Source organism: Vipera ursinii, assembly GCF_947247035.1.
Source record: "Vipera ursinii genome assembly, chromosome: Z".
Classification (NCBI taxonomy): domain Eukaryota; kingdom Metazoa; phylum Chordata; class Lepidosauria; order Squamata; family Viperidae; genus Vipera; species Vipera ursinii.
In genome coordinates, this window is record NC_139517.1 from 108,776,582 (window position 1) to 108,801,700 (window position 25,119).

General features: G+C 40.6%; 1 protein-coding gene across 1 annotated transcript in view; it reads left to right on the plus strand.

The window, feature by feature from the left end:
- MYO3A (myosin IIIA) overlaps positions 1–25,119 on the plus strand; it is a gene marked incomplete at both ends in the record, with an annotated part of 141,405 nt that overhangs the window by 116,027 nt on the left and 259 nt on the right. Inside the window, 3 exons of the mRNA XM_083379040.1 lie at positions 3,173–3,282; positions 20,497–20,543; positions 22,777–22,920. Coding sequence (XP_083235166.1) covers positions 3,173–3,282; positions 20,497–20,543; positions 22,777–22,920 — 301 coding nt within the window. The remainder of the gene's footprint in view (positions 1–3,172; positions 3,283–20,496; positions 20,544–22,776; positions 22,921–25,119) is intronic.

Consider the following 25,119-nt stretch of genomic DNA (forward strand, 5'->3'; position numbering starts at 1 on the left):
TGGCCTATGCTAGGCCTCATAGTGGCTTCTCCAACCCTGCCCCTTACCCTACCACACTGCCTTTCTGCTTGGACTTTGGCTCCCTATCATCTTTGGAGACTGACTAAAAAAACTGCCTACCAAAAGAGTTCAGCTCACTCCACCTCTGCATGAAAGGGATTTTTTTTTCAGTGGGATGCAGGAAAAGGGCTTGAATCTTCAGAATTTGAGTTCTATTTCTGCATCCCATGAAAGGAGTTCATTTGCTCTTCATATGCAAAAGAGAAATCCCATAGTGGGTGTTTTGTCAACTTTTTTGTGGGATGCAAGAATGGATCTTGTTTCTGTATTTCACCAAAGCAGCTCAGCTCTCCTCAGCGGGCAACTCTCAGCCAACTCCTTAAGAAATAAGAAGGAGCCCTCTTGGCATGCGGCAACAGTTGCAAGCTTCTCTACTGGCTTTCCCATTGACTCTGTGAAAGTCAGCAGAAAAGATTTAAAATGGTGATCATATATTTGCAGGTTGCCAGATTGCAATTTGTCTGGAATAGTGTATTTTCTGTTAATGTTTGCTTTTTGGAGGATTAATTTGCAAGCTATTCACTTATGATTTGGGCAGTTGTACAACTTTCTATTTCTGCATTAAATATTTGCATTTTAATTCTTGCAGGTAAAAAGGGATAGAGAGTCCCTTTTTTAACATTTTGTCTCTTTTTAAATAATGAAGCTAGATTTTATTTGTCTCCTGTGAATTTGATTTAAAAGGGCAGAAGCTGTGGATACTAACATGCTACTTAGCAAGAGTGGCATATCAAAAATTATTTCATGTTTATTTTTTACTCTTTTAATCACTAGAAAGAGATCTCTTATGCATATCTGAGTTAGTGTGTGGTAATCATGAGAAGTTTCCACCTAGACACAGGTGTTAATAGCAGGAAGTACCAAATCACTAGCCAACCAAACAGAAACAAGCATATAAAGAATAGGAGGGCTTCTGAGAGGAGGTATGGAGTCTGTGGATTTTAGCATTGGTTTAGAATGAAAAGTCTTACTCAATAGTAGCGGCACTTGGCAATGTAAATTTGAAAAGAAATTTAAAATCCAGAAGGAAGCAAGTGCAAATTTTGCTGTTCTGTTGCCAGTAAGATGGCACATATGTGTCCAGCAGCTCAGCAGAACTTAGGATCAAGTTAAAGAGGGCTGTATTTTTTACTGCTTAAAATATAATAGTCTTCCTAACAATTCAAATATGATTGGTTAGACTTATAATTATAGAATTATAAAATTATAAAATAACAGAGATGGAAGGGACTTTGGAAGCCTTCTAGTCCAATTCCCTGCTCAAGCAGGAGATCCTATACTATTCTGGCTGTTCAATCTCTTCTTAAAAACTTCAAGTAATGGAGCATCTGCAACTTCTTATGATAAAGTCATAAAGGTTTTGTTAGCATTAGAAATTGGTTGTATTAAATAACTGCTACTGAATCTAAACAAGTATTTTGTATGCAATTTAGTTTTTGAGCTGAAATCATGACATGGTTTGACAAAATGGAAAAGCTAGAGGACAGCTGATACAGAAAGAAGTGGTACAATTAAAGTGTACCAAATATAGTACCAAGACTTATATTTTCCAGACATGGGGTTTATTTTTCTCATTCTGGAAAAAGTCCGACAACTAAGTTTGGTGTTTACAACATCACTGGTTGAAAGTCTGTTCATCTTAAGGCAATCTAGCTATAATTGCCTATATGTTATAATTACATAATAAAGCAATTGATATGTATATTAGTTATGTGCCCAAGTGTATATTCTTCCATTTGGAAATGAAATGCCTCATCAAATTATTTTGCAAAACCCTACCATTTCATCCTCTTAAAGTCAACATCAACATTTTGAATTGGTCTCAAAAACTGATCAGCAACTTGTTTAGTTAATACTGGAATCATATTTAACATATTTGCTGCAATGTGACATTCATTGCATAGTATAAATGAAATAATTCTTGCTTGGGAGTTAAAGTTGCTTCAAAACATTAGGCAGCTTGCAAAAAGATGGGAATTTATTTGTGATTTTTTTTGTTCATCTGAATATATCCTAATAATACCTGTTAGGGATCTCCAAAATAAATTTATTACCCTGGATATTTTTGATGGTATTTACAATTAGTCTTCACTAATCACAGTTAGGACCAACAACTCCATTGCTGAGCAATATGGCCATAAAATGAAACAACATGTGAGTGTCCAATTTATCCCAAAGATGCTTTAAAAAACGACTTTCTTGGTGTTTCTTGAAAAAAATTCACTTTGTATCCAAGAAGCTTGTTTAGTTCTAACTAACTGGTGGGAAATGGAAATGATTTGTAGTTTTTGCAGTGAGCCACTCTGATTCAGGTGACTCTGAGGACACAGTTTAAACCCCAGGTAATTTAAGGACTGACTGACTGCAAAAAGATTTCCATTTCCCACCAGTTACTTAGAAACTGTTTGATGAGAACTGAAAGTCTTCATGAAAAATAAGAAAGTCCAGTTGCCTTTTTTAAAGCACTTTTGGAACAACCATGATATGGATGACTGACTCATAGACAATGCCCAACTTACATCAGTTCTGGCTATGATTGTTAAATGAATCACCTGTGGTCATTAAGTGCAGTATCACATGATTACAACATGTGACCTCTGGCCAGCTTCTGCATTGACTTTGATTGTTGGAAGCTAGCCATAAAAGTTAAAATGGCATCACATCACCACGCAGCTGCTGCTTCAGCTACAACCTCAAGGACTAGTTGTAAATGTCCCCTTTAAGCACCATGATAACTTTGAATTATTCCTGCTAAGTGAGGACTACCTGTATAAGTTTAATAAATATGCAAAAATGTTTAAGAAATTATACTGTCAGGGGCAATGAATCAGGAACATTTATAAGATTGCAGCATAGAAGATTAATCCAAGACTATACATAAGAATCTGGTCAACTAAAGTTCAATACTACACTAGTGCCAGATAAAGATCAACAAAATTCAGGAGGGGTTGAACCTGGAGCACTTGTGGGAATGCAAGCACTCTAAACATATGACATGTTTTGCCCTCTAGCTGCTTACTCTTCCACACTTAACTACATCTCAAAATGGTTACTTGTCTCAAATATTTTGCTGTTTCAAAACCATTTTTTTCACAATGAACCTTTCTTGCAGTTGGTTTCAAAAGAGAGGATGGCGATCATTTACAGAGAAGCCCAAGACGATTTCCTAAACCCAAGATTTTAGATGATCCTGAGGATTCAACTTTTTATGCTCTTCTACATGTAAGTGGTAAATTTGAATGATGTGGTTAAAACCCGCTGTTTTTAAGGAAGGAGTGTATAATATTTCTGGCCTTTGATTGACATGCAAGAATACCCTGTTGGAGGAATGGAATTAAAAAATGGTGCCCATAGTTGTGTGCTTGAAATCCGCATTGCATATTAAAAAGTGACATATTGTTGTGAGCACCATCTTCCTTTTTTTTTTTTTTTTTTGCATTCTCCTACTAGCCATGCCTGGTGTCCTGCCAAAAGATGCATTCCCAGAAACACAGAGGTGAAGATTACAAATGATGGAACCAAAATGATATAATTACTCATGTTGTTTTTGTTGTTGTTAGCTGCGAAGTCGTGTCCGACCCATCGCAACCCCATAGACAACGTTTTTCCAGGCCTTCCTGTCATCTACTATCTTCTGGAGTCCATTTAGGCTCACGCCTACTGCTTCATTGACTCCATCCAGCCACCTCATTCTCTGTCGTCCTCTTCTTCTCTTGCCCTCAACCTTTCCCAGCATTAGGCTTTTCTTCAGTGAGTCCTTCCTTCTCATTAGGTGGCCAAAGTATTTGAGTTTCAGCTTCAGGATCTGGCCTTCTAAAGAGCAGTCAGGGTTGATCTCCTCTAGGATTGACCGGTTTGATCACCTTGCAGTCCAGGGGACTCCCTTGCCTTTTGCTTCCCTCCTTTCCTCAGCTATTTCCCTCCTTTCCTCAGCTTCCTCAGACAGCCATTTTGCTTTCTTGCATTTCTTTTTTTGGGGGATGGTTTTAGTTGCTACCTCTTGTACAATGTTGCGAATCTCTGTCCATAGTTCTTCAGGCACTTTGTCTATCAGATCTAATTCCTTAAATCTATTTGTCACCTCTACTGTATATTCAACAGGGATATGATTTAATTCATACCTGAGTGGCCTAGTGCTTTTCCCTACTTTCTTCAGTTTAAGCCTAAACTTTGCAATGAGAAGCTCATGGTCTGAGCCACAGTCAGCTCCTGGTCTTGTTTTTACTGACTGTATAGAGCTTCTCCATCTTTGACTGCAGAACACATAGTCAATCTGATTTCTGTGTTGACCGTCTGGTGATGTCCATGTGTAGAGCCATCTCTTGGGTTGTTGGAAAAGAGTGTTTGCTATGACCATCGTATTCTCTTGACAAAATTATATCAGCCTTTGCCCTGCTTTAGTTTGTGCTCCAAGGCCAAACTTGCCTGTTATTCCCGTTATCTTTTGGCTTCCTACTTTAATTCATACTGAATTAAAATTCATAAAATAAAACTTAATAGGTTTACTCCCCATCTTCTTAATAATTTCCTTCCTCCATTACATTAAAACTTTCGATTCTGTGGCAGCTTCTGGTTGTAACAACCTCTGGAATGATTCTGGAGGGTTTCAGGAACTGCAAATACCATAATCTCAGGTTGCTCAGCCTTGCTTTCAGGAAGCCTTTAATCCATAACAAAATTGTTTATTCAAGTTGACTTTATTTAGGATCTAAATGAGTCTTCTGATTAGTTTTGATAATATAAAATCTTAAAATCAGTACAAGAAAGCTTTTGATTCAAAACCATTTTTTGGATTCACTATTTAACCCAGAATAAAACATTGGATTATACATTGCAATTTGTACTTTGTACATTAATGACTTTTCCCAGAAAAGTGCAAAGGAGTGGTGTAAAAGATGAAAGGAAAGGATCTTCTCACCCATTTATGTATGACATTGTAATCTTTTAGTTATTTCCCATGTGATTATATATGGCTGCTTTCCAGATCTGTCCTTAATGCAGTTAAAAATAGAAAAAGGGACTTTGGGGAATAGTCAAAAGAAAATGGAAGAAGCTGTTTTCCTAGTTCCCGCTTAAAAGCAATTAAGCCTATTTGCTGGAGGCATACGCAAATTATTGACCTACTTAGCAGCAGGTGATAAAATACATTTGCTTAGTCAGCCTGCCTCAGTGGCTACCATTCAACCGAAGTGATAACAGAGTAATTGCAGAAATTAGGGTGATTCTAGATATTTTCACTTAAGAGGCATGGAGCAGCTGTTGCTTTAATATTCTTTGCTCCACACCCACCTTTTTATGACATCTATGACAACATAATGTTACATATTTATGCTGTACATTTCTCCTCCCTTCTGAGTCATGATGCAAAGCAGGATCACATCCAGAAAGAGAAATAAAAAGATGTTGAACTATGACAAAAGGTCTAAATGTCTTTCAGTGCCTTGTTCCATCTGTTCACAAGTGGTGTTTGGAAAGCTAAACCTTCCAAATAGCTCTATGTTAAGAAGGTATTCCCAGTAAGGATGAATTAGGCCTTAATTTGATTGATAAGGTATTCCATAACCAGATATGAAGGCTTCTTGTTCGGTCTTCAGGTGCTTTGGAAAATAGGTTGATCCTCTCTTCTTTATGGCAGTCCCTTAGATATTGGAATACTGCAATCATATCACCCCAGTCCTTCTTTTCATTAAATTAGGATATACCCAATTCCTTCAACCGTCATTCATAAGTCTTAGTCTCCAGCTCTGATCATCTTTGTTGCTCTTCTCTGCATTCTTTCTAGAATCTCAACTTTTTTTACATCGTGGATACCAAAATTGGGTGCAATATTCCAAGTATGATCTTACCAAAGCACTATAAAGTGGTACTAATACTTCACATGATTTTGATTTTATCTTTCTGTTGATGCAGCCTAGAAGTAGCTTTCTTGGCTGGTTTAGCACATTGTTGGCTCATATTGAAGTGATTGTCTCTTAGAACTCTTAAAATTTAATTTAATTTAATTTAATTATAAAATCCCTCTCACAGTTCCTACTATTGAACCAGATACTACCTATTCTATATCTGTGCATTTGGTTTTTTCATGCCTAAGTGTAAAACCTTACTTTTTTCATTACTGAATTACATTTTGTTATATAGGGCCCAAGTCTGTCAAGATCCTTCTTTTTTAAGCCTATTTTCTGGAGTGTTCCTGTAAGCTTGGTGTTGTCTGCAAAATGATGGGTTCCTTTTCTATCCCCTCATCTAATTGTAGAAATTATACACTTTAGGTTACTGTCAGTCATCACTAAAGATTTTTTCAGGTTTTAGTCCTATTTTCAATGCTTTAAACTGCCTTAACTGGCATTACATCAGAACTATTTAATCATGCCACTACTGTACCGTATCTATTCCTACACTTATTTCATTCCATATCCCATCCATTCCCTTCTTGGAAGAAGTATAGCAGAAACCATAGCTGAAAACAAAAAGAGGTTTTCTGAATCTATAATACAGATTAGCCATAAAGCAACCTTGAAATGTGTTGGAATTATGGTGTTCAAAATTGGGCAGCAATTGTAGATGCATTTTGGGGGGGAAGGAAGCGTATCAGTTGGGGAAATATGGGTCCTACATTTTCAGCATTTCATAGAAAATTTAAATGACTAAATGTACAAGATTAAAAATAAAGTCTATGTTTCAGCATTGCCCACCTGAGGGAAACAGAAGAAGGAAAGAGGAGGCAATTATTATGTTGATTATTTGTTTATGTGTATGGTGTTAGGCTGGAATAAAACTATTAAAATACAAAACATCTAAAACAAAAGTCCTGTTTATAATAAAAGCTAGGCATAAGTGTAGTTAAGGTGCTGCCATAGAAACCGGGAGACTGTGAGTTCTAGTCTGGGTTTAGGCATGAGAGCCAGCTGGATTACTTTGGGGCTAGCCATTATCTCTCAGCCCAACTCACTGCACAATTTGATGATGTGGGGAAAATAGGAGGAGAAAGTAGTATTATATATATATTCATTGCCTTGAGTTATTTATAAAAGTAATAAAGGCGGGATAAATAAATAAATAACTTGATTTTAGTTCAGGTACAGAAAGTTCTGACAGCATTTTTAATAGTAAAGAATTTAACCACATAAATAGAATTTCTAAATACCGTTCATTTAATGAGAAATGCACAGTTGCCTATTCAGGCCAACTCGAGTGGTTTTTGATTCCAGACAAGGTTGCTTTTAACTTCCAAGAATGATAAATTGGACAATTCAGAAGTCCATGTGCAATTGATTCAGATTCAGTGTCATGAGTATATATGTATAGGCTCTTAGTGTGGAATATCTAATCTCTCAATGAACACCATTAAGTTCAGGACATCTAGGTATGCCAGTGTAAACATCCTTCTATGGGAGGGCACAAAATACGATAACATTACTTGACAGTAAAAAGAAGCAGTTTACTAAGTTCATTGTAGCAGAGGTGTGAGGTATCAATTCTATCATTTAATTGTCTAATTCATCCAGGTAATGTTAGAAGTGATAATGTCAATAAACCTTTATGTTTTGTTCAAAATAAAAAACAACAGAAAGTATTAAGTATTCCATCACTGTACATCAAAGTGTTCTCTGCTTTACTTCATTCCTCATGTTTCTGAGAGCCACATGTATGTGGGTTGAGGGTAAAACACAGTGAAACAAATCAAGTATTATTTGTTCTTCAGTGAAAAAACATGTCTGTCTATCAGTAGAAGCTGGGCCAAAAATTCATGTCAGTGTATCTGGGCTAGTACTTAAACTGGCAGAGTTTCAAACAGGCCTCAACAGAAATACATCCAAGCTCTAACTGAAGAAATGCATTTTTTATTGAACAAGAAACTCTAAGAATAAATCTAAATAAATAAATCTAAATAAATTTAGATTGAATTATTTCTACTGTGGCAATATTATTGTACATGCAATACTGTGCGCCCTAGAACGGAAGGCTTATTATGCTGGCTTTAAGTAATTTAAATGCTACGGGCATGTAATTATTCCCCTTATAGCTTGCCTATCTATTTATTGCAATAGAAGCTTTTAAAATCTCTGACATGGTTTCACACTTCAACCTGAAATTCCAGCAGGTTGAAGACTGAAAACATATGTCTAAATACTTGAAAGTTTTAACTTGCTCAATTTGGTTGTTATTCATTTCTAGTTATGAGAGCAATAGTTGGAATGTCTAGTAAATAAAGCCACCTTGGTATATGTATACTGTAAGATTGAACAGGGAGCCAGAAACTGAAGGTGGAATTTTGATTAAGAAAGGCCTATATAATTCATTAATTAAATGTGCTAGAATTAATTCTTTGTAATGTTCTCATAGAACATCATTGTTAGCCATGGAAGAGAGTTGTTAATAGAAGTGGCTAAATGGTTAATTGGGGGGAGGGTGATGGCTCAGTGGTTAAGATGTTGAATTTGTCAGTTTGAAAGCCGATAGCCTGGGTTTAAGACCCAAGCATTTGTGCAACAGGATAAGCTCCTATTATTCATCCCAGCTCCTGTCAACCTAGTAAGCAAATGTATAGGTACCACTTTGGCAGGAAGGTTACTGTGGTCAATATTTTCATGCTGGCCACATGATGATGGAAACATCTCAGACAATGCAGCTTCCCTCGGTTGTGAATCAGAGATGAGCATCACCACCTTGAGTTGGTCATGACTAGACGGGAAACCTTTAAGCCAGGGGTGTCAAACTCAATTTCATTGAGGGCCGCATCAGCATTGCGGTTGCCCTCAGGGGGCCAGGTGGGTGTGGCCAGGGTGGATGTGGCCTGCTGGGTGGGCGTGGCTAGAGTGTGTATGGCCTACTGGGTGGGCGTGGCCAGCTCTACATCGTTCACATCAAGGGTGCCTATGGGGGCCTGGGCAGGAGTGGGACAGATCTGAGGGTCTCTGGCAGGAGGAGGGTCTCTGGGCCAGGGCCAAGGCAGTGGGGGCCATTCCCTCACTGTTTCCAGGATGGCTTCACGGGCCACATGAAACCACTTTGCGGGCCGGATCCGGCCCCCGGGCCTTGTGTTTGACATGTCTGCTTTAAGCCTTTTAAATGGTAATATGAGCCTTAAATGTATCTAAAGCTTTACATTTTAAAAAGTCTCTGAGCATTATGACAGAAACACAGACTACCTTATATAATTTCCAACACATTATTAGATCAGTGCAGAAATGCTTAAAGCTAGTCCTTATATATAAGCTAGTCCTTTATCTGCTCAGAATTCCTATTCCAAATCATCCAAATTTTGGTTTGACAGGTATATTCATGCTAAGGCCTAAGAAATTCCTACTTGCAAAGTTGCAAGGAATAAAAGTAATTGTCATTCTCAGAATTTATTTTACTCCTTGAAAAAGGAGGACAGGTGTCTTCTGAGAAGGAGGATTCTGGTAAACCAACTGGCTGAATGGGACACATTTATTTAAACCAGGCTTCTCAATCTTGTCATCTTTAAGATGTGTGGACTTCAACTCCCAGAATTCCGAAGTGAACATCTTTCTCTTCTAGTGATAGACAGACCTAAGCAAATGGTGATGGAAGTTATGATTTTAAGTGCCCCGGCCTCACTTCCATTTCCCCAAACAGTCAAACGATTGAAATGTTGTTTTTTTTAAAAAAATATGTTTTATTAATTTTTTTTAACATAATCACCTTAATATTTTAACATAATCACCTTAATATTTGGTAAAGAGTGTACTGTCTGGGTTTAAATTTAGGAAACATTCATTATAATCTATAATCCACATAATAACTTTACTTGATTTCCTCTTTTTCCCATAATGTTCTGTTTTACCAACCTTATGTTAATACAATTCTTATTTTAGTGAATGATGATTGAATATAAAAATTTTCTAATATTTTTATAGATAATAATCACATCAATATAATGTTCCTTTTCTATCTAGTCCAGGGGTGTCAAACTCAATTTCATTGAGGGCCGCATCAGCATTGCGGTTGCCCTCAGGGGGCCGGGTGGGTGTGGCCTGGGTGGGCGTGGCCTACTGGGTGGGCGTGGCTACAGTGTGTATGGCTTACTGGGTGGACATGGCCAGCTCTACATCATTCGCATCAAGGGTGCCTATGGGGGCCTGGGCAGGAGTGGGACAGATCTGAGGGTCTCTGGCAGAAGGAGGGTCTCTGGGCCAGGGCCAAGGCAGCGGGGGACGTTCCCTCACTGTTTCCAGGATGGCTTCGCGGGCCGCATGAAACCACTTCGCGGGCCGGATCCGGCCCCCGGGCCTTGTGTTTGACATGTCTGATCTAGTCATTCTGGTTGTCTCATCAGTTCTTGTTTACATTTGTTTTCCCCACAATGTTAAAAACATTCTTACTGGTTAAGATTTTCTAAAAGTTAATTACATTTAAATATTTAAGTCTATTTTTTTTTCATGTAAGCCAACCCAATACTTTTACCTTTCTTAAGAAATAAATAAGACTAAAAGATCTGTGAAGATCTGACCTGGAAAGTTAACACAACCCAGGTGGCTAGAAAGGCCCAACAGAGGCTTCACTTTCTTAGGGTCTTGCGGAAGAACAGGGTAGAACAACAGCTAATGACCCTCTTTTACCGGTCTACCATAGAGAGCGTCCTCTCATATGGTATTGTGGTTTGGTATGCCGGTCTGACAGCCGCGGATAGGAAAGTATTACAGAGGGTAGTGAGCACAGCACAAGACATTGTGGGCTGTTCCCTGACACCACTGGATGACATCGCCAGGGCTCGTTGCCTTGGAAGAGTGAGGAAGATTCTCAGGGATGACTCACACCCTGGATGGTATCTCTTTATTCTCCTACCATCCGGTAAGAGATACAGGAATATAGCCAGCCGTACCAACAGGCTGAAGAACAGCTTTTATCCGTGGGCTGTTAGGCTTTTGAATGGGATGTAATCTTATGCAGAGTTGACTTGGGAGGCCGGTGTGTGGTGTAGTTGGTTCACATAGTGTGGTAGGATGGAGGGTTTGTTGTCACTGTGTGTTGGGGGGAGAGAGCACGGGGGGAGGCTCAGCTAATCTCAATGTACACATGTTGTACTTTGACAATAAAGGTTTATTATTTATTTATTTATTTATTTTTAAAAAAAGAAAAATAAGAAGAATAAGAATAAAAAAAGATAGTAAGCTAATACATATTTATTTCCAAAAAAAATGTTCTTTTTTACCAAAATTAAAAATATATTTAATCTTTAAATATTCCATTTAATAAATCTAGTCTTCTAGTCTTTTAACTCTTATTCAAAACATTTTTATACAAGTTTTATTGATTTTTTTATATTTACATATACATGTATTTGTGAAACAATATGGTGGTTAGGTAATTAAAATAAGAAATAACCATTTGTAAATAGTTCAGGCTACATCAACAGAGATGCCCTCCCTAATTCCCTTAGTGATTACATAGTCAAAATAAGCAAGTTAGTATATTTCTAGTTATAAACTAGTCCATCAATAAAATTCAAAATATATTTTCACTAATACTTATTATCAATGTCCTGTTTTTAAATTTTATCTAATTGCAATAGGATATTCTACAATAGCCTATAGTATGTAGAAGAAAGCTTAATTTTGGGTAACCCACAATTCCCTATTTCAGTAAAGAATAGTTCTTTTATCTACAAAACTTATATTGTTCATTACAAAACATTCTTATGTTTTACCATTAAAGTCTTATTTTTGAAGATGGCGGACGTGTCAGGCTGAGCTCCGTGAGCTCCGGCTATGGGGGCGTCCTTTTGGAGTCCCTCAGGGGGTCTTTTTGGGCCCGCTGAGTAGGGGATGTGGGATGTGGATTTTGATCCACGAAATGAACTACGAGGCAAATGAGGAGGCAGTTCGGCTGTTGGCCTGTTCCATCTGCGCGTCGCTTTTCCCTCGCCTGTTTGTCTCCCGCGGCGTTGCTGGGCTCGGCTTTTTCGGCTAGCCGGTCCCTGCTGCCCTGGTGTCTCCGTACCTCTCCTAGGAGGCTGCGGTCGGCAGCGGGGGCGTTTACATCTGTCCTGGGCTGCCTGGGCTGTCGGGTCGGCGCTGCTGCTTCGGACGACTTTCGGCCGTTTTCGGCGGCGTTCTCGGCGTCCCTGGAGCTCGCGGCGTCTTCAGAGCCCCAGCTGATCGGCGCTTCCGTGAGAGGGGAGGAGAGCCTGTATGAGAAGCTCGCAGATTATTCTGGCGGCGGCGGCAGCAGCAGCAGTGGCAATGGCGGCGGCGGCGGTGGAGACATTTTATTGTTGGACCTGCTTGTGCCGTTTGTTGGCGGCTGCGGTGTCTTCGGGCCGTTTGGCGGCGGAGAAGACAGCTGCTTGTTATTTTACTGACAGGGCTGCCCTTTGTGCGGGTTCTGAGTTATTGCTGACGATGGAAGTGGCGATGGCGGCGGCGTCCTCGGGCTGCTTTGGGCGGTGGAGAGGACGACCATGGCGACAGCGATTCGTTGGTTTTTGGCTGCTTGAGATGATGGCAGCAGCAACGACTTTTGTGACAACGATGGCGATACAACGGACTGCCAACTTATTTATTCACTTATTTATTATCTTATTTATTAACTTTCCATTTGCCTCCTTCTTTCCCCTTTGGACTGGGACGGACCTGGGTACAGGCCACAGTGGGAGAGTGGCCTGTTTTACATCGGCAGCCCCATAGAGGTGGGAGCTCTGTGGGTGCTGCCCCACCCAGGGTGGGCATTTTGGACCATCCCCGGAGGCAGACTCGCATCCCGTTGTGAGAGGACGGGTTGTGGTATGCCTCTGGGAGCATCCAATCAAGTGGCAGTGGTTGGTGGATGGCCCAAATGTCCCACTCCTTTCCTTTGATCCTCCTGTTGGTTTCAATCATTGGACTGCCCTCTCTGGACTTGCTGACTGGATGCATCAATATTCTGACACGGACTTGCTCGCCCTCAGGGGTGCCCCCCTCTCCTGGGTGCGTCCCGCCTTCTTTTCTTTCCCTAATCTCGATGAGGGGCCCAATTGTTGGGACCCTGAGAGATGGCCGGGAAAGGCCAGGGGCTCTCGATATAAACCTAATAAGAGGCCCCTGGTTAATTTTTTAGCTAAATTTTTTAGGGGGTTGGGGAGGGGGGTGGGGGGTAGTGGTTGTCTGGCGGTGGGGGGTAGCCAAACAACTTTGTTGCAGGCCAGGCCTGGGTCTGACGGCGTTCGGGGGGAGCGGGTTGTGGTTACATCTGGGGCTCTTGAGCGGGTCGTGGGACTACCAATTCCCACGACGGGGAAAGGCAGCAGGCGGATAGACAGGGGGCCATATCGTTACCGGGAGGGCCGTCTCCGCTGTCTTCAAGCGGTGAGGCGCTCCGACCCTCTGGTTCTTCCCCGAGGTCCCGGGAGCGGGGATGTGCAGCCTCCTGAGCTCCGGCTGGTGTACCTGAATGCCAGGTCCGTGGTTAATAAAGCTCCCCTCGTTAGGGATTTAGTTGAGGGTGAGCATGCGGACCTGGCTTGCATCACGGAGACTTGGTTGGGCCCAGAGGGTGGGGTCCCTTTGGTTGACCTCTGCCCACCAGGTTTCCGGGTGCTACACCGGCCACGAGCTCAAGGTAGGGGTGGGGGAGTGGCGGTTACCATTAGGGAGACCTTATGTCCGCGGGAGGCCACCGTTTCTCAGATAGTCGGGTGTGAGTCTCTCTTCATGAGATTTGGTCCTGGGGCGCAGTTGGGCTTGCTGCTGGTGTACATTTCGCCTAGTCGCACAGCGGCAGCCCTGCCCGAGCTGCTCGATATCCTCTCGGGTTTGGTGGTTGAGTTTCCCAAACTTATAGTTTTGGGAGACTTCAATCTACCATCCCTGGGAGGTTCATCTGAGCTAGCTCGGGAGTTCATGGCTTCCATGGCGGCCATGGACCTGACGCAAGTAATTTCAGAGCCAACTCATGAGGGAGGCCACACCCTTGACCTGATTTTTTTTATCTAGACGGTGGTTGGATGATCTAGGTGGGGGCTCTCCATTTATTATGCCCCTGTCATGGACCGATCATCATCTCCTGCGGCTGGTCTTCCGCTTTGCCACCCCCCGCCGTGGGGGTACGGAGCCAATTAGATGGTACCGCCCCAGACGCTTAATGGATCCTGATAGATTCCAAGCGGCGCTGGGGTCCCCACCTGCCTCCACTGCTCACAGCTCGGCTGATGCCTTAGTGGAAGCCTGGGGAAGGGCAGCCACTGAGGCACTTGACCGGGTTGTACCCTTGCGGCCCCTGACCCGGCGCAGATCCCAGCGAGCTCCATGGTTTTCCGCGGAGCTCCGGGAGATGAAGCGCCGGAAACGGGGCCTAGAGAGCTGCTGGAGGTCTAGCCGATCCGAACCCGACCGGTTGCGGTTAAGAACCTATATTAGGTCTTATCTCGCAGCGATGAGGGTGGCGAGGTGTAATTACTTCTCCACCCTCATCGCGTCCGCAGATAATCGCCCGGCCGCCTTGTTTAGGGTGACTCGCTCACTTCTCAATCAGGAGGTGAGGGAGGATCCCTTGCAAGGTCGTGCCGAGGAATTTAGTCATCATCTGTCGGATAAAATCGCTCGGATTCGGACCGGTTTGGACTCCAGCTGGGCAGAGTCAGGCGATCAGGACACGGGCGGTCTTGTCAATGTTATCTGGGAAGAGTTTGATTCTGTGACCCCTGATGAAGTGGACAGGATTATGGGGAGGCTGAGCTCCTCCACATGTTTGTTGGACCCGTGCCCTTCCTGGCTGGTTTATGCAGCTAGGGAGAGGACACGAGGCTGGCTCCAGGCGGTTATATCTGCTTCTTTGAGTGAGGGTTATTTCCCCACCGTCTTGAAGGAGGCGGTGGTGAGACCTCTCCTCAAGAAGCCTGCCCTGGACCCAGCCGTTTTGAACAACTTTCGTCCAGTCTCCAACCTTCGCTTTCTTGCGAAGGTTGTTGAGAGTGTGGTGGCGCATCAGCTCCCTCTGGTCCTGGATGAAGCGGATTATCTGGACCCCTACCAATCGGGTTTCAGGCCCGGGTACAGCACGGAGACGGCATTGGTCGCTCTGGTGAATGATCTCTGGAGGGCGCGGGATAGGGGACATTCCTCTGTCCTAGTCCTATTAGACCTCTCAGCGGCTTTCGATACCATCGACCATGGTATCTTGCTGCGGCGTCTCAGGGGATTGGGAGTGGGAGGCACAGTTCTTCAGTGGTTCTCCTCCTATCTCCTGGGACGCTCGGAGTCGGTGTTGGCAGGGGGGCAGAGATCGGCCCCTAGGTCTCTCGTTTGTGGAGTTCCTCAGGGGTCGGTTCTCTCGCCTCTCCTGTTCAACATCTATATGAAACCGCTGGGTGAGATCATTCGTGGTTTTGGAGTTGGGTATCATCAGTATGCCGATGATACCCAACTTTTCTTTTCGACCCCAAACCACCCCAGTGATGCCCTCGCCGTGATGTCCCGTTGCCTGGAGGCGGTTCGGGTCTGGATGGGGAGGAACAGACTTCAGCTCAACCCTGACAAGACTGAGTGGCTGTGCATTCCGGCATCCCGGGACATTCCAAATGTTCCATCTCTTTCTATGGGGGGTGAGCTCTTACCCCCCGTGGATAGGGCTCGCAACTTGGGAGTCCTTCTAGATTCACGGCTTACTTTGGAAGAGCATATAGTGGCCGTGACTAGGGGGGCTTTCGCCCAGGTTCGCCTGGTGCGCCAGTTGCGGCCCTATCTGAACCGGGATGCCCTGTGTACAGTCACTCATGCGCTCGTGACCTCTCGCCTTGACTACTGTAATGCTCTCTACATGGGGCTTCCCTTGAAGACCACTCGGAGGCTCCAACTGGTACAGAATGCGGCCGCGAGAGTTGTCTTGGGAGTTTCCCGGTACTCCCATGTTACACCTTTGCTCCGCGAGCTGCATTGGTTACCAGTTGTCTTTCGGGTGAGGTTCAAGGTGCTGGTTACGATCTTTAAGGCCCTACATGGCATGGGTCCGGGTTACCTCAGGGACCACCTGCTGCCGGCATCGACTCCCCTCCGCCCTGTGCGTTCCCACAGAGAGGGCCTCCTCAGGGTGCCGCCAGTCAGGGAATGTCGACTGGTGGCCCCCAGGGGGAGGGCCTTCTCTGTGGGGGCTCCGGCTTTATGGAATCAATTGCCGGTGGAGCTCCGGATGGCACCAGACCTTCGAACTTTCCGTCGGGGCCTGAAGACCCATCTGTTCGAATTAGCTGGTCTGGCCTGATGGGGGATTATGGGCTTTTAATTGTTTTTAATCTGTACTTCTGTTTTTAATTGGGCATGGATTTAATTCTTTTTAATTTTTGTATAGTGTTTCTTATGTATGCCCTGTGAACCGCCCTGAGTCCCACCAAGGAGAAGGGCGGTATATAAATCAAATAAACTATAACTATAACTATAACTATTTTCATCTTAACAAATCACCAGTTATTAAAAATATATTTTTGCCTTAACCATTCAACAATTATTAAAATGCTATCTTTTATATATATAATTCTAGATTCTATACTATAGTTCAAAAATAGCCACTGAATATTCTATAAGTCATCTTAACCGTACATCAGTTATTAAAATACTGTCTTTTGATATGTCATTCCAAATTCTCTAATATAGTTTGGAGTTATATTTCCTTTACAGATCTAAAAGCTAAATGTAAAATCAGTGATATTTTTTAGAGATTCCCCTTAATCCATAGAACAATATTTTTATAGTCTATCTTTAGGAATCCCAAAAGAGAAACAAGTTCAGTCTTTTAAATCTAACTCTTGCCTTCCTTTTGTGCCAATCATGCTTCGCTCTTGGTATCTTTAAATTCTCAAATGTATCTTCCTTTCTTCCTATACCCCTTATTTGAATCCAGGAAGCGTATCCAAATGTCAGTTTTGCAAGGAAAATGTCCCCTTTGTAACCATTGTATTTTTGCTTTGGTAGTTCAGTTTTTGGTGGTTGATATAATGTAAGTTTGGGAAAGATTGAGGTCAATAGAAGAAGGGGACGTCAGAGAATGAGGTGGCTGGATGGAGTCACTGAAGCAGTAGGCATGAGCTTAAATGGACTCCAGAAGATGGTAGAGGACAGGAAGGCCTGGAGGAACATTGTCCATAGGGTCGCGATGGGTCAGACACGACTTCGCAACTAACAACAACAACAACATAATGTAAGTTGTCATTAAATCAGTCAAATCTTTTAGTTCTTTCAATTCTATCTGGGTTAGGTAGAAAGTAGTAGCTGGTATTATGGTTGTCATTTGATTAATTGAATTCTCAATATAGTGTATTTGAAGGCCTTTAGTATCTTCACTCTTGGTGTTGTTTTCTTCAGGTGCTGTTGCTTTTTGGCTTGTAAGTTTTGTAGTTGCTATTAAAGTTTGGACTTCAAGGTTTTCGGTAGGTTGCTTTTGTTGTTCTTTGAAATCTCCTATTGTGGTGTTAGTTTCCACTTCTATTTGGTTTTGGGTTATCTTTTCCTCATTTAAGGTCAGAGTTTGATTTGGTGTCTTTAAGTTGTCAGATTTTTCCTGCAGTTTGGCTTTAATTTGCTCTGTCATTGCCAAGATTGTGTCCAGTATCAGTTTATAATCAAGTGGCAGGATGTATTCATCCATTTCATTGTTGTCTGCAGTTAAATCTTCCATGGAGGCTGTTTTAATAATACTCAAAGATTTTCCACCTCCTGAAGAGTATTCAGTGCCAGGTGTTCTCACACTTATCTTCAAGGACAGCTCTGTTATTCAGTCAGCTCTCACAACAGAAAAAGGAAATTTACTTGCTGTACCAGGTTTTGCCACAAGATGTCATCAATAACATATTACATTCAATGTAAGAGGTTTTCTTTTCTTCTTTTTCTTTTTCCAAATTAATATAGCACTTTTGTAGGATTAGTCCAAATTTTTTCTTTAATTCACAGTTTAAAGAGAGAATAGGATAGTGACTCCCCAGCAACAAATAGAAGCTTTTTTGTAAATACAGATGAAATTGCTTAAATTCTTTGCTGAATTAATTGGATTTCTTTTGTAACTTTGAGGCTTTAAGATTTGTTCCCAAAGTAGATATTCGCCGTTTTCTCAAAAAATGGAGAAGGAGATTTTCAGGAAAGTCCCACAGGAAGATGGTTAAGGGAATAGGAAAGGTAAAAGCTCACCCAGGTCCTCCAGATTGCTTCTTAGTGCAAGGTAGTACTTTTGGCTTTTGGCAGGGAGCGGCTTAGGATCGGCCATCTTTATGGCCAATCTTTTCTTCTTCAGGCCAAAGGAGATGATCCCGGATTCCAGTGGAGGGCTGCCGCCATTCCACGATCGCAGGGAAGTCCTCCTCTCGGTAATTGCCCCTCCAGGGTGATTTTTGACCCTTTTCAGGGTCCTCCAAACAAGAAAGAAATGGATGGCAGGAAGCAGACTGTCCCTACGCGTCCGGAAGCACCATGCACACGAACCGGAAGCCTTATTCAAAACATTTTTAATCCATTGTAATTTTCTTAAAGTCAATCACCTTTAACTATCTAAAACATTTCCTTCCTATAAGCCATTCCAACTCTTTTATATTACTCATATCAAGAAATAAAATAAAAAGAAAGAAGAAAAAGAAGGTATTGTGTTACTTGTGGGGCTTTTCCCTTTTGAAATAAAATTCATATCCAATTTTTTTCTATTTCTTTAACCATATTCAAACAGGTGTTTCTTTTTTAAATATTCTCTCAGATAGGCCCCATGGTCTATTTTCTTAATTTTCACTTTAGCCTTTTTTCTTTTGCCCGGTATCTTTCTTAATCAATATGTTCTGCTGAATCAAAGAATCTTTCCATATTCTTGTAGGTGTTACTGTAGTTGTAAAAGGTAAGTCAAGTACAATAACTTTGTAAGAGGTATTTGCCTATTTATTTTTGTTGAAAATCTTTTTCTCTCTGTTTCTCTTACCATTTTTTGTCTCTCCAGTTTTTCCTGACATCTTTGCAGTCCATTTTCTCCAATCTTTTTTCTTATCCTCAAATTTGTTTTGTGGTGTTAAAGTATAAGTTGTTTTTTTCCAAATCCAGTATTTCTTGTAAAAAAATTCCACTTTCATTAAATCATACTTCTTTGTTTTGTTAGGTTCCATCTTTAAGTCTCTATCCTCAAATTTGTATTCAGTTGTCTGTTTAACTGTTCCTTCTCTGTTGTTGTTTCCTGGGATTTTTGTTGTTTTTGTAAACTTAAAATGGAGATGAATTGGTTTATATTTTCAAATCTATTTTGGATTTCCTTGTGGTTTGAAATCATTACTATTTGAATTAGTTGCAACATATCATATCTCTCTTCTTGAAAAGTATTTATTTTTTCTTGATAAGTTCTTTCTATAAATCTCTGGTTTTCCATGATGACCAAGAATCCAAATTTTCTTTTCTCTGCAAATAGCTTTGGGGTCAGCGTTAAATAGATACTTGTAATTCAGAAAGTTCAAAAAAGTTCTTTTTTTTTTTGTTCCCTGAAGTTTGCAAGTCTCACTTTGTCTGTAGCCCAGATTGTTTTCTTTTTTGACACAGCTGTTCTCTATTGTTACAGCTTTGAATGTCACAAGTAGAGATTAGTTTTGTCCAGATTTTGCCAAGTCCTGCATGAAAGCCATAGCTGTCGTAGTCTTCACCACTAGATGTCCGCACTGATTTATTTTTCAAATTTTTAAAATGAACAAATTGCCTTTAAAATGAGAATCTTAACCATTCAGTAATTTCAAACTTATCCAAATTTAGGTTTTATAGTAATTTAATTTCATGTCAATAAGTTTGGGTCCTCCATAAAAGGTTTAATTTGCCGCTTCTGTTAGTAAAAGGGTGGGGCAAAAATCCCCCTCCTTCACTTTTTTGCTTCTTGGGGGTTTTTTTCTTCAGGAAAGTTGATAAGTAGGATACAGAAGATCTTACCCAAATTCAAACGCGCTGTTTACAATCAGCTTAAAATAGTGCTTTTGGCTTCGGTTACTTGCAGCTTGCAGTTACTAGCCTTTCTCCTCTTGGTTTCTGGAAGGCTTCTCCTGGACCTATTGGGTCAACCGCCATCTCTCCATGGTTCCCGGGACTTACTTACTTCTTTGCCACCTCTTCGGGGCTGCTTCTGGCCCATTTAGGGTCCCCTAACAGGAAGAAACTCAGTCAAAGGGCACAGAGTCCCAAACCCCTCGGCTGCTGCGCTACTGCGCAGGACAGGAAGTCCAAATGATTGAAATGTAATTGTCTTTCAGTGTATACACAGCAAAAATGCAGATTTTAGGATAATAGGTACAAAATTTACATTTAAGGAAAATCATGTAAATGATTAGAAATTTGCAGATTCATACAAATATAGACCAAACCAGATTAATATTGACCATAAACTGGCAAGGATCAGATTTATAGTGGTCCTTATCTATGGATATTAATGAGCAGTAAATTAATATTATTTAAGGTGTACAATGTTTGATCATATTGATGTTCATTTAAAATATTTTTTCAGAAGTTTTCATCCATGCAAGATGAAAGGCAAAAAGCAAGAAGTAACAGGTAATTGTCTTCTCAGTAAGATGCAGATACAGCAATATTGTGAGATAACAACAGGAATACATTGTATTTTAAGAAAAAAATGGTATGTAGACCAGCTGAGTAGTGTAGATTGAAAAATAGGGTTGTCTGTTAAAGTAGGAGTATATTGCTACAACTTGACATCTATTTAGTGATGTTGTCATACAACCAATCCCAGATAAATACTGGTAATCCTCGATTTATCCTCTAGAATTTCCTTTGCTAAGCAAGGTTAAGTGAGTTGCATACAATTTTATTACCTTCTTTGCCACCATTGTTAAGCAAATCACACAGTTGCTATAAGTGAATATGACTTCTGTTCACTTTGCTTCTCAGAAGTCAGCTGAGAAAGTTGTAAATGATGATCACATGACCCCAGAAGGTTGCAACCCTCATTAGTCCATGTTGGTTGTCAAGCATCTGAATTTTGATCGCATGATCATGGGGCTGCTGCAATGATCCTAAGTGCAAGGACTGGTAGTAAAATACTTTTCCCAGTGCTGTTGTAACTTTGAACGGTCACTAAACAAATGACATATAATATCATGCAAATTATTCAAATCACTATAGAATTTGGTCCATAGCACTTGTATCCATTGTATTGATATCCAGTAAATCAGAGTTCTACTGTTTCATTAATCATGACACATGCAAGTTAACATTGTTAATTGGTGAACATTTATTCTTAAATTTTGAAATCCTTAGTTTATTCAAGCATTATAGTTTCCTAGTGTCACTTATCCATAAATTGGAGGATAGACTAAATCCAAACAAAATACTGAAAGTTTTTAAAATTTCCATTTTATTGCAAGTACAATTTCATGTTATGATTTCATGGATATAAGTTTTCCTCCTGCAAATAAATGGTGGAGCAGGAGAGTAAAATTTGAATCAGTGTGTCATGACACTGGAAAAAAATGTTGGTTTTTTTCTTTCACTCATTCAGTCCTGATACCCACAAACACCACTGTTTACATTATGTTAGTGCATTCATCTTCTCCTTAGAAGATCATATAGGAGTTGTGACTAGAGGGGCCTTCGCCCAGGTTCGTCTGGTGCGCTAGTTGCGACCCTATCTGGACCTGGATGCCTTGCGTACAGTCACTCATGCACTTGTGACCTCTCGTTTAGACTACTGCAATGCTCTCTACATGGGGCTGCCCTTGAGGACCACTCAGAAGCTTCAGCTGGTACAGAATGCAGCTGTGCGAGTTCTTTTGGGGGTCTCCCGATACTCCCATGCTACACCTCTGCTCCGTGAGCTGCATTGGCTTCCAGTTGCCTTCCGGGTGAAATTCAAGGTGCTGGTGATGACATACAAAGCCCTACATAGCATGGGTCCGGATTACCTACGGGAGCACCTACTGCCGGCGTCAACTTCCCTCTGTCCTGTACGCTCCCACAGAGAGGGCCTCAGGGTACCACCAGTCAGAGAATGTCGGCTGGTGACCCCCAGGGGGAGGGCATTCTCGGTGGGCGCACCAATCCTTTGGAACAGCTTACCGGCTGAACTACGGATGGCCCCCGACCTTCGCTCCTTCCGGCGTGATCTAAAAACTTATCTATTCGAACAAGCCAGCCTGGCCTGATGGGTTTGGGGTTTTAACATTATTTTTAACTAACTTACCACATTGGGTATTCTTATTTTTATTGCCCTGTACACCGCCCTGAATCCTTCGGGAGAAGGGCGGTATATAAATCAAATAAATAAATAAATAAAATAAATAATAGCAAGCTAATGCAAAGTACAGCTTGCTACATAAAAGTATTCTCACTTTCAATTCACTTCTTGATGAAGGTCTCATTATTCTCTGAAAGAACCCTATTATGTTTATTTCAAATAGCTGTATATGTTTTGCATTTTAGATAGACTCTTCATCAGACCTACAACAAATAAAAAAAGTCCATTGCCATGGATTGTAAATAGGGGGTATCTGGTACTGCACATCTTTAAGAACCTTCCCTTAAGTCTGACCTTAAGCTGAACTTCTCTGTAAGCTGGAACAGCATTACAGGTCCTCAATTTACAATCGTTATTAAACTTGGAATTTCAAATAAACACAGAATTAAACTGAATACATCATACGCAAAATATAAAAGGGAATCAGCATTGCCCTTAAAGGATACCAATTTATCTATGGTTAAATTGTTAAATTATGTTGCTTTTATTTTGCCGTTTATAGCATATACATATGTTTAATATATTTTTTGTTAGTCTGGGCAAGATACTGAATATAGAAGACCGGTACTATCAGGAATTTTCATCCACTGATTTCGTCTCAAAGGATAGAAATGCCAGTACAAGAGTAAAGAATCTCCTGCAAGATCCTATCTCTGCAACATTAAGGAGTAGTGATGGGTGAGTAGTTTCTTAAAAAATGAGTATCTTAATATTTACCAAGTTAAATAGTGGGGGTTTTGAGCTTCTCCTATTTAAGAAGTCTTATATTTACAAAATTTAGATCAACCTCCTATTGAGTTCGCCAGCACCTTGTGCAGCAAAATCAGTATGAAATTCTTGGATAAAGCTGGGTCTTCCAAGTAGATGTGTGAAGGATAAGAGTGCTTAATCACAAGTCAGAATGGCCATATGTCATATTGACATGTATGGCCAGTTTTTCTAGTGCTCTCTTTTAGCCCCCTCAAAGGCCTTTGAAACTAATAAACCTTTTTATTTGAAGTTCAGAAAGGCAGAAGATAAATGCAGTCTCATAAGGAAATGTGACATGCCTCACAGTAGATTTAGAAATTAAAGAAGCAAATACAGAATATCACATGATTGTTTGAGTAAGGAAACAGGAATCATCAAGGAAGAATTGTTCTGTTATATCTGATTTCTTCCAGGGTTATATAAAGGAAGAATTTTCTTCTTATGTAACATGGTTATCCAACATATTATTCCTTTGATTAAAATAATGATATAATTTTAAAATTAAATCTGTCTGCTGGCCTGGGGCCTCAATAGGGATGTTCTACTCTGGGGAGTTAGAGAGAAGATTCCCATCCCCATATAACTGTCCCCTTGGTTTTTAGTTTCTAATTTAATCTTTCTAATTTTAAATGTTTTGTATTGTCTTTTTTACTTGTTCTTATTCTGCAAATCACCCAGTGTTGTTGTAACAGTGAGATGGGTGGCATATTACATACATACATACATACATACATACATACATACATACATTTGCAATCAAGTGAAATAGACTTAGTTCTGATTTACACACAAAGTTTTTGAAGTTTTTGTGGATAAGGATTGTCTTCATCAGATAGCTTTTATGCTGGCAGTTGGCAGATTCATGGACACTATAATTGTTGTATATCCCCATCTGCAAATAATTCATGTTTCAACAGATGAAAAAGGGATTTAGGTCCAAGTGCCAAAACTTTATTTTCCCATGCATACAACACATATACATATATTCTTGCATCCACACTTTGTTTGTTTATTTCCAGGATTTCTCTATTGAAATCTCACAGGCTGTAAATAATCTTTTAGAATTTCATTAACTATATAAAGTCTTGTTAACTAAGTCACTATTGTCATAGATTTCATCATTTTCAATATTAAAATGGCATTTATTCTAGTATTTGTGAATAAAACTGGCACAAGATTGCCAAACAATCTGAGGACCCAGATTGTTGGGGGCAATTAAGCTGACTTTGTAATAATGCCGCTTGGGGGGGGTGTGAAAGCCCTAATAAGCAGACATATACATAGAATGAAGGCTACTGCTAAGCTTGTAAGCCGCCCTAAGTCTTCGGAGAAGGGTGGGATATAAATGGAATTAAAATAAAATAAAAAATAAAAATAAAGTACAACTGCATAGAGTGCAGCTAGGAACCCAGAGCACTTAAATAGGCACAGTTTGTTATGCCTAACAGCTAGCTACCCTATGTAACATTTGTTCAGTAGATACAACTTGCTGAACAAAGCTATTTTTGTACTAGCCATTTCCTGAGCCAATGTTGAGATACTGCTTTTCACTGTGAAGTTAAGATATTTGTAAAATCAAGAAATCTGTAACCTTCTTTATGGTCAGCTGACTGATATATGCATGCTCATTATCTATAATTATGAAATCAGATAATGATTTACATGTATAAACAGCTTTGCACCAGAACATTCATGTATTCTTAAACATCATCATTTTGCAAGAGCCTGCTTCACAAATTCAACAGCCAATTTTCAAGGTGTAATTTTCCATCATTATTGTAAGCTGTTGTTCTGTCTTTGTCTCTCTCTTTCTCTCACTCTCTCTTTCTCTCTGTCCTTCCCAGTGTGCAAGGATGGTGAGTTAGCATCACAGGATTGGAAAGACCCAGCTGATCATTTGATCCAATTGCTTCTTCTAAAACAGAGTATTTGTGATCTGAAAAACCAATGACCACCTGGTTCTCAAACTGAAGATAACACTCAGCTAAGAAAACAAATGAACAACAGAGTGAACAATTAATTCACTCCTGGTTTTTTTTCTAACACTTCCATGTAATCCTTTTTAATTGGTTATTTCATGCCCATTGAATAAAACACCATCTTTATTTGACATTCCCTCACACATAG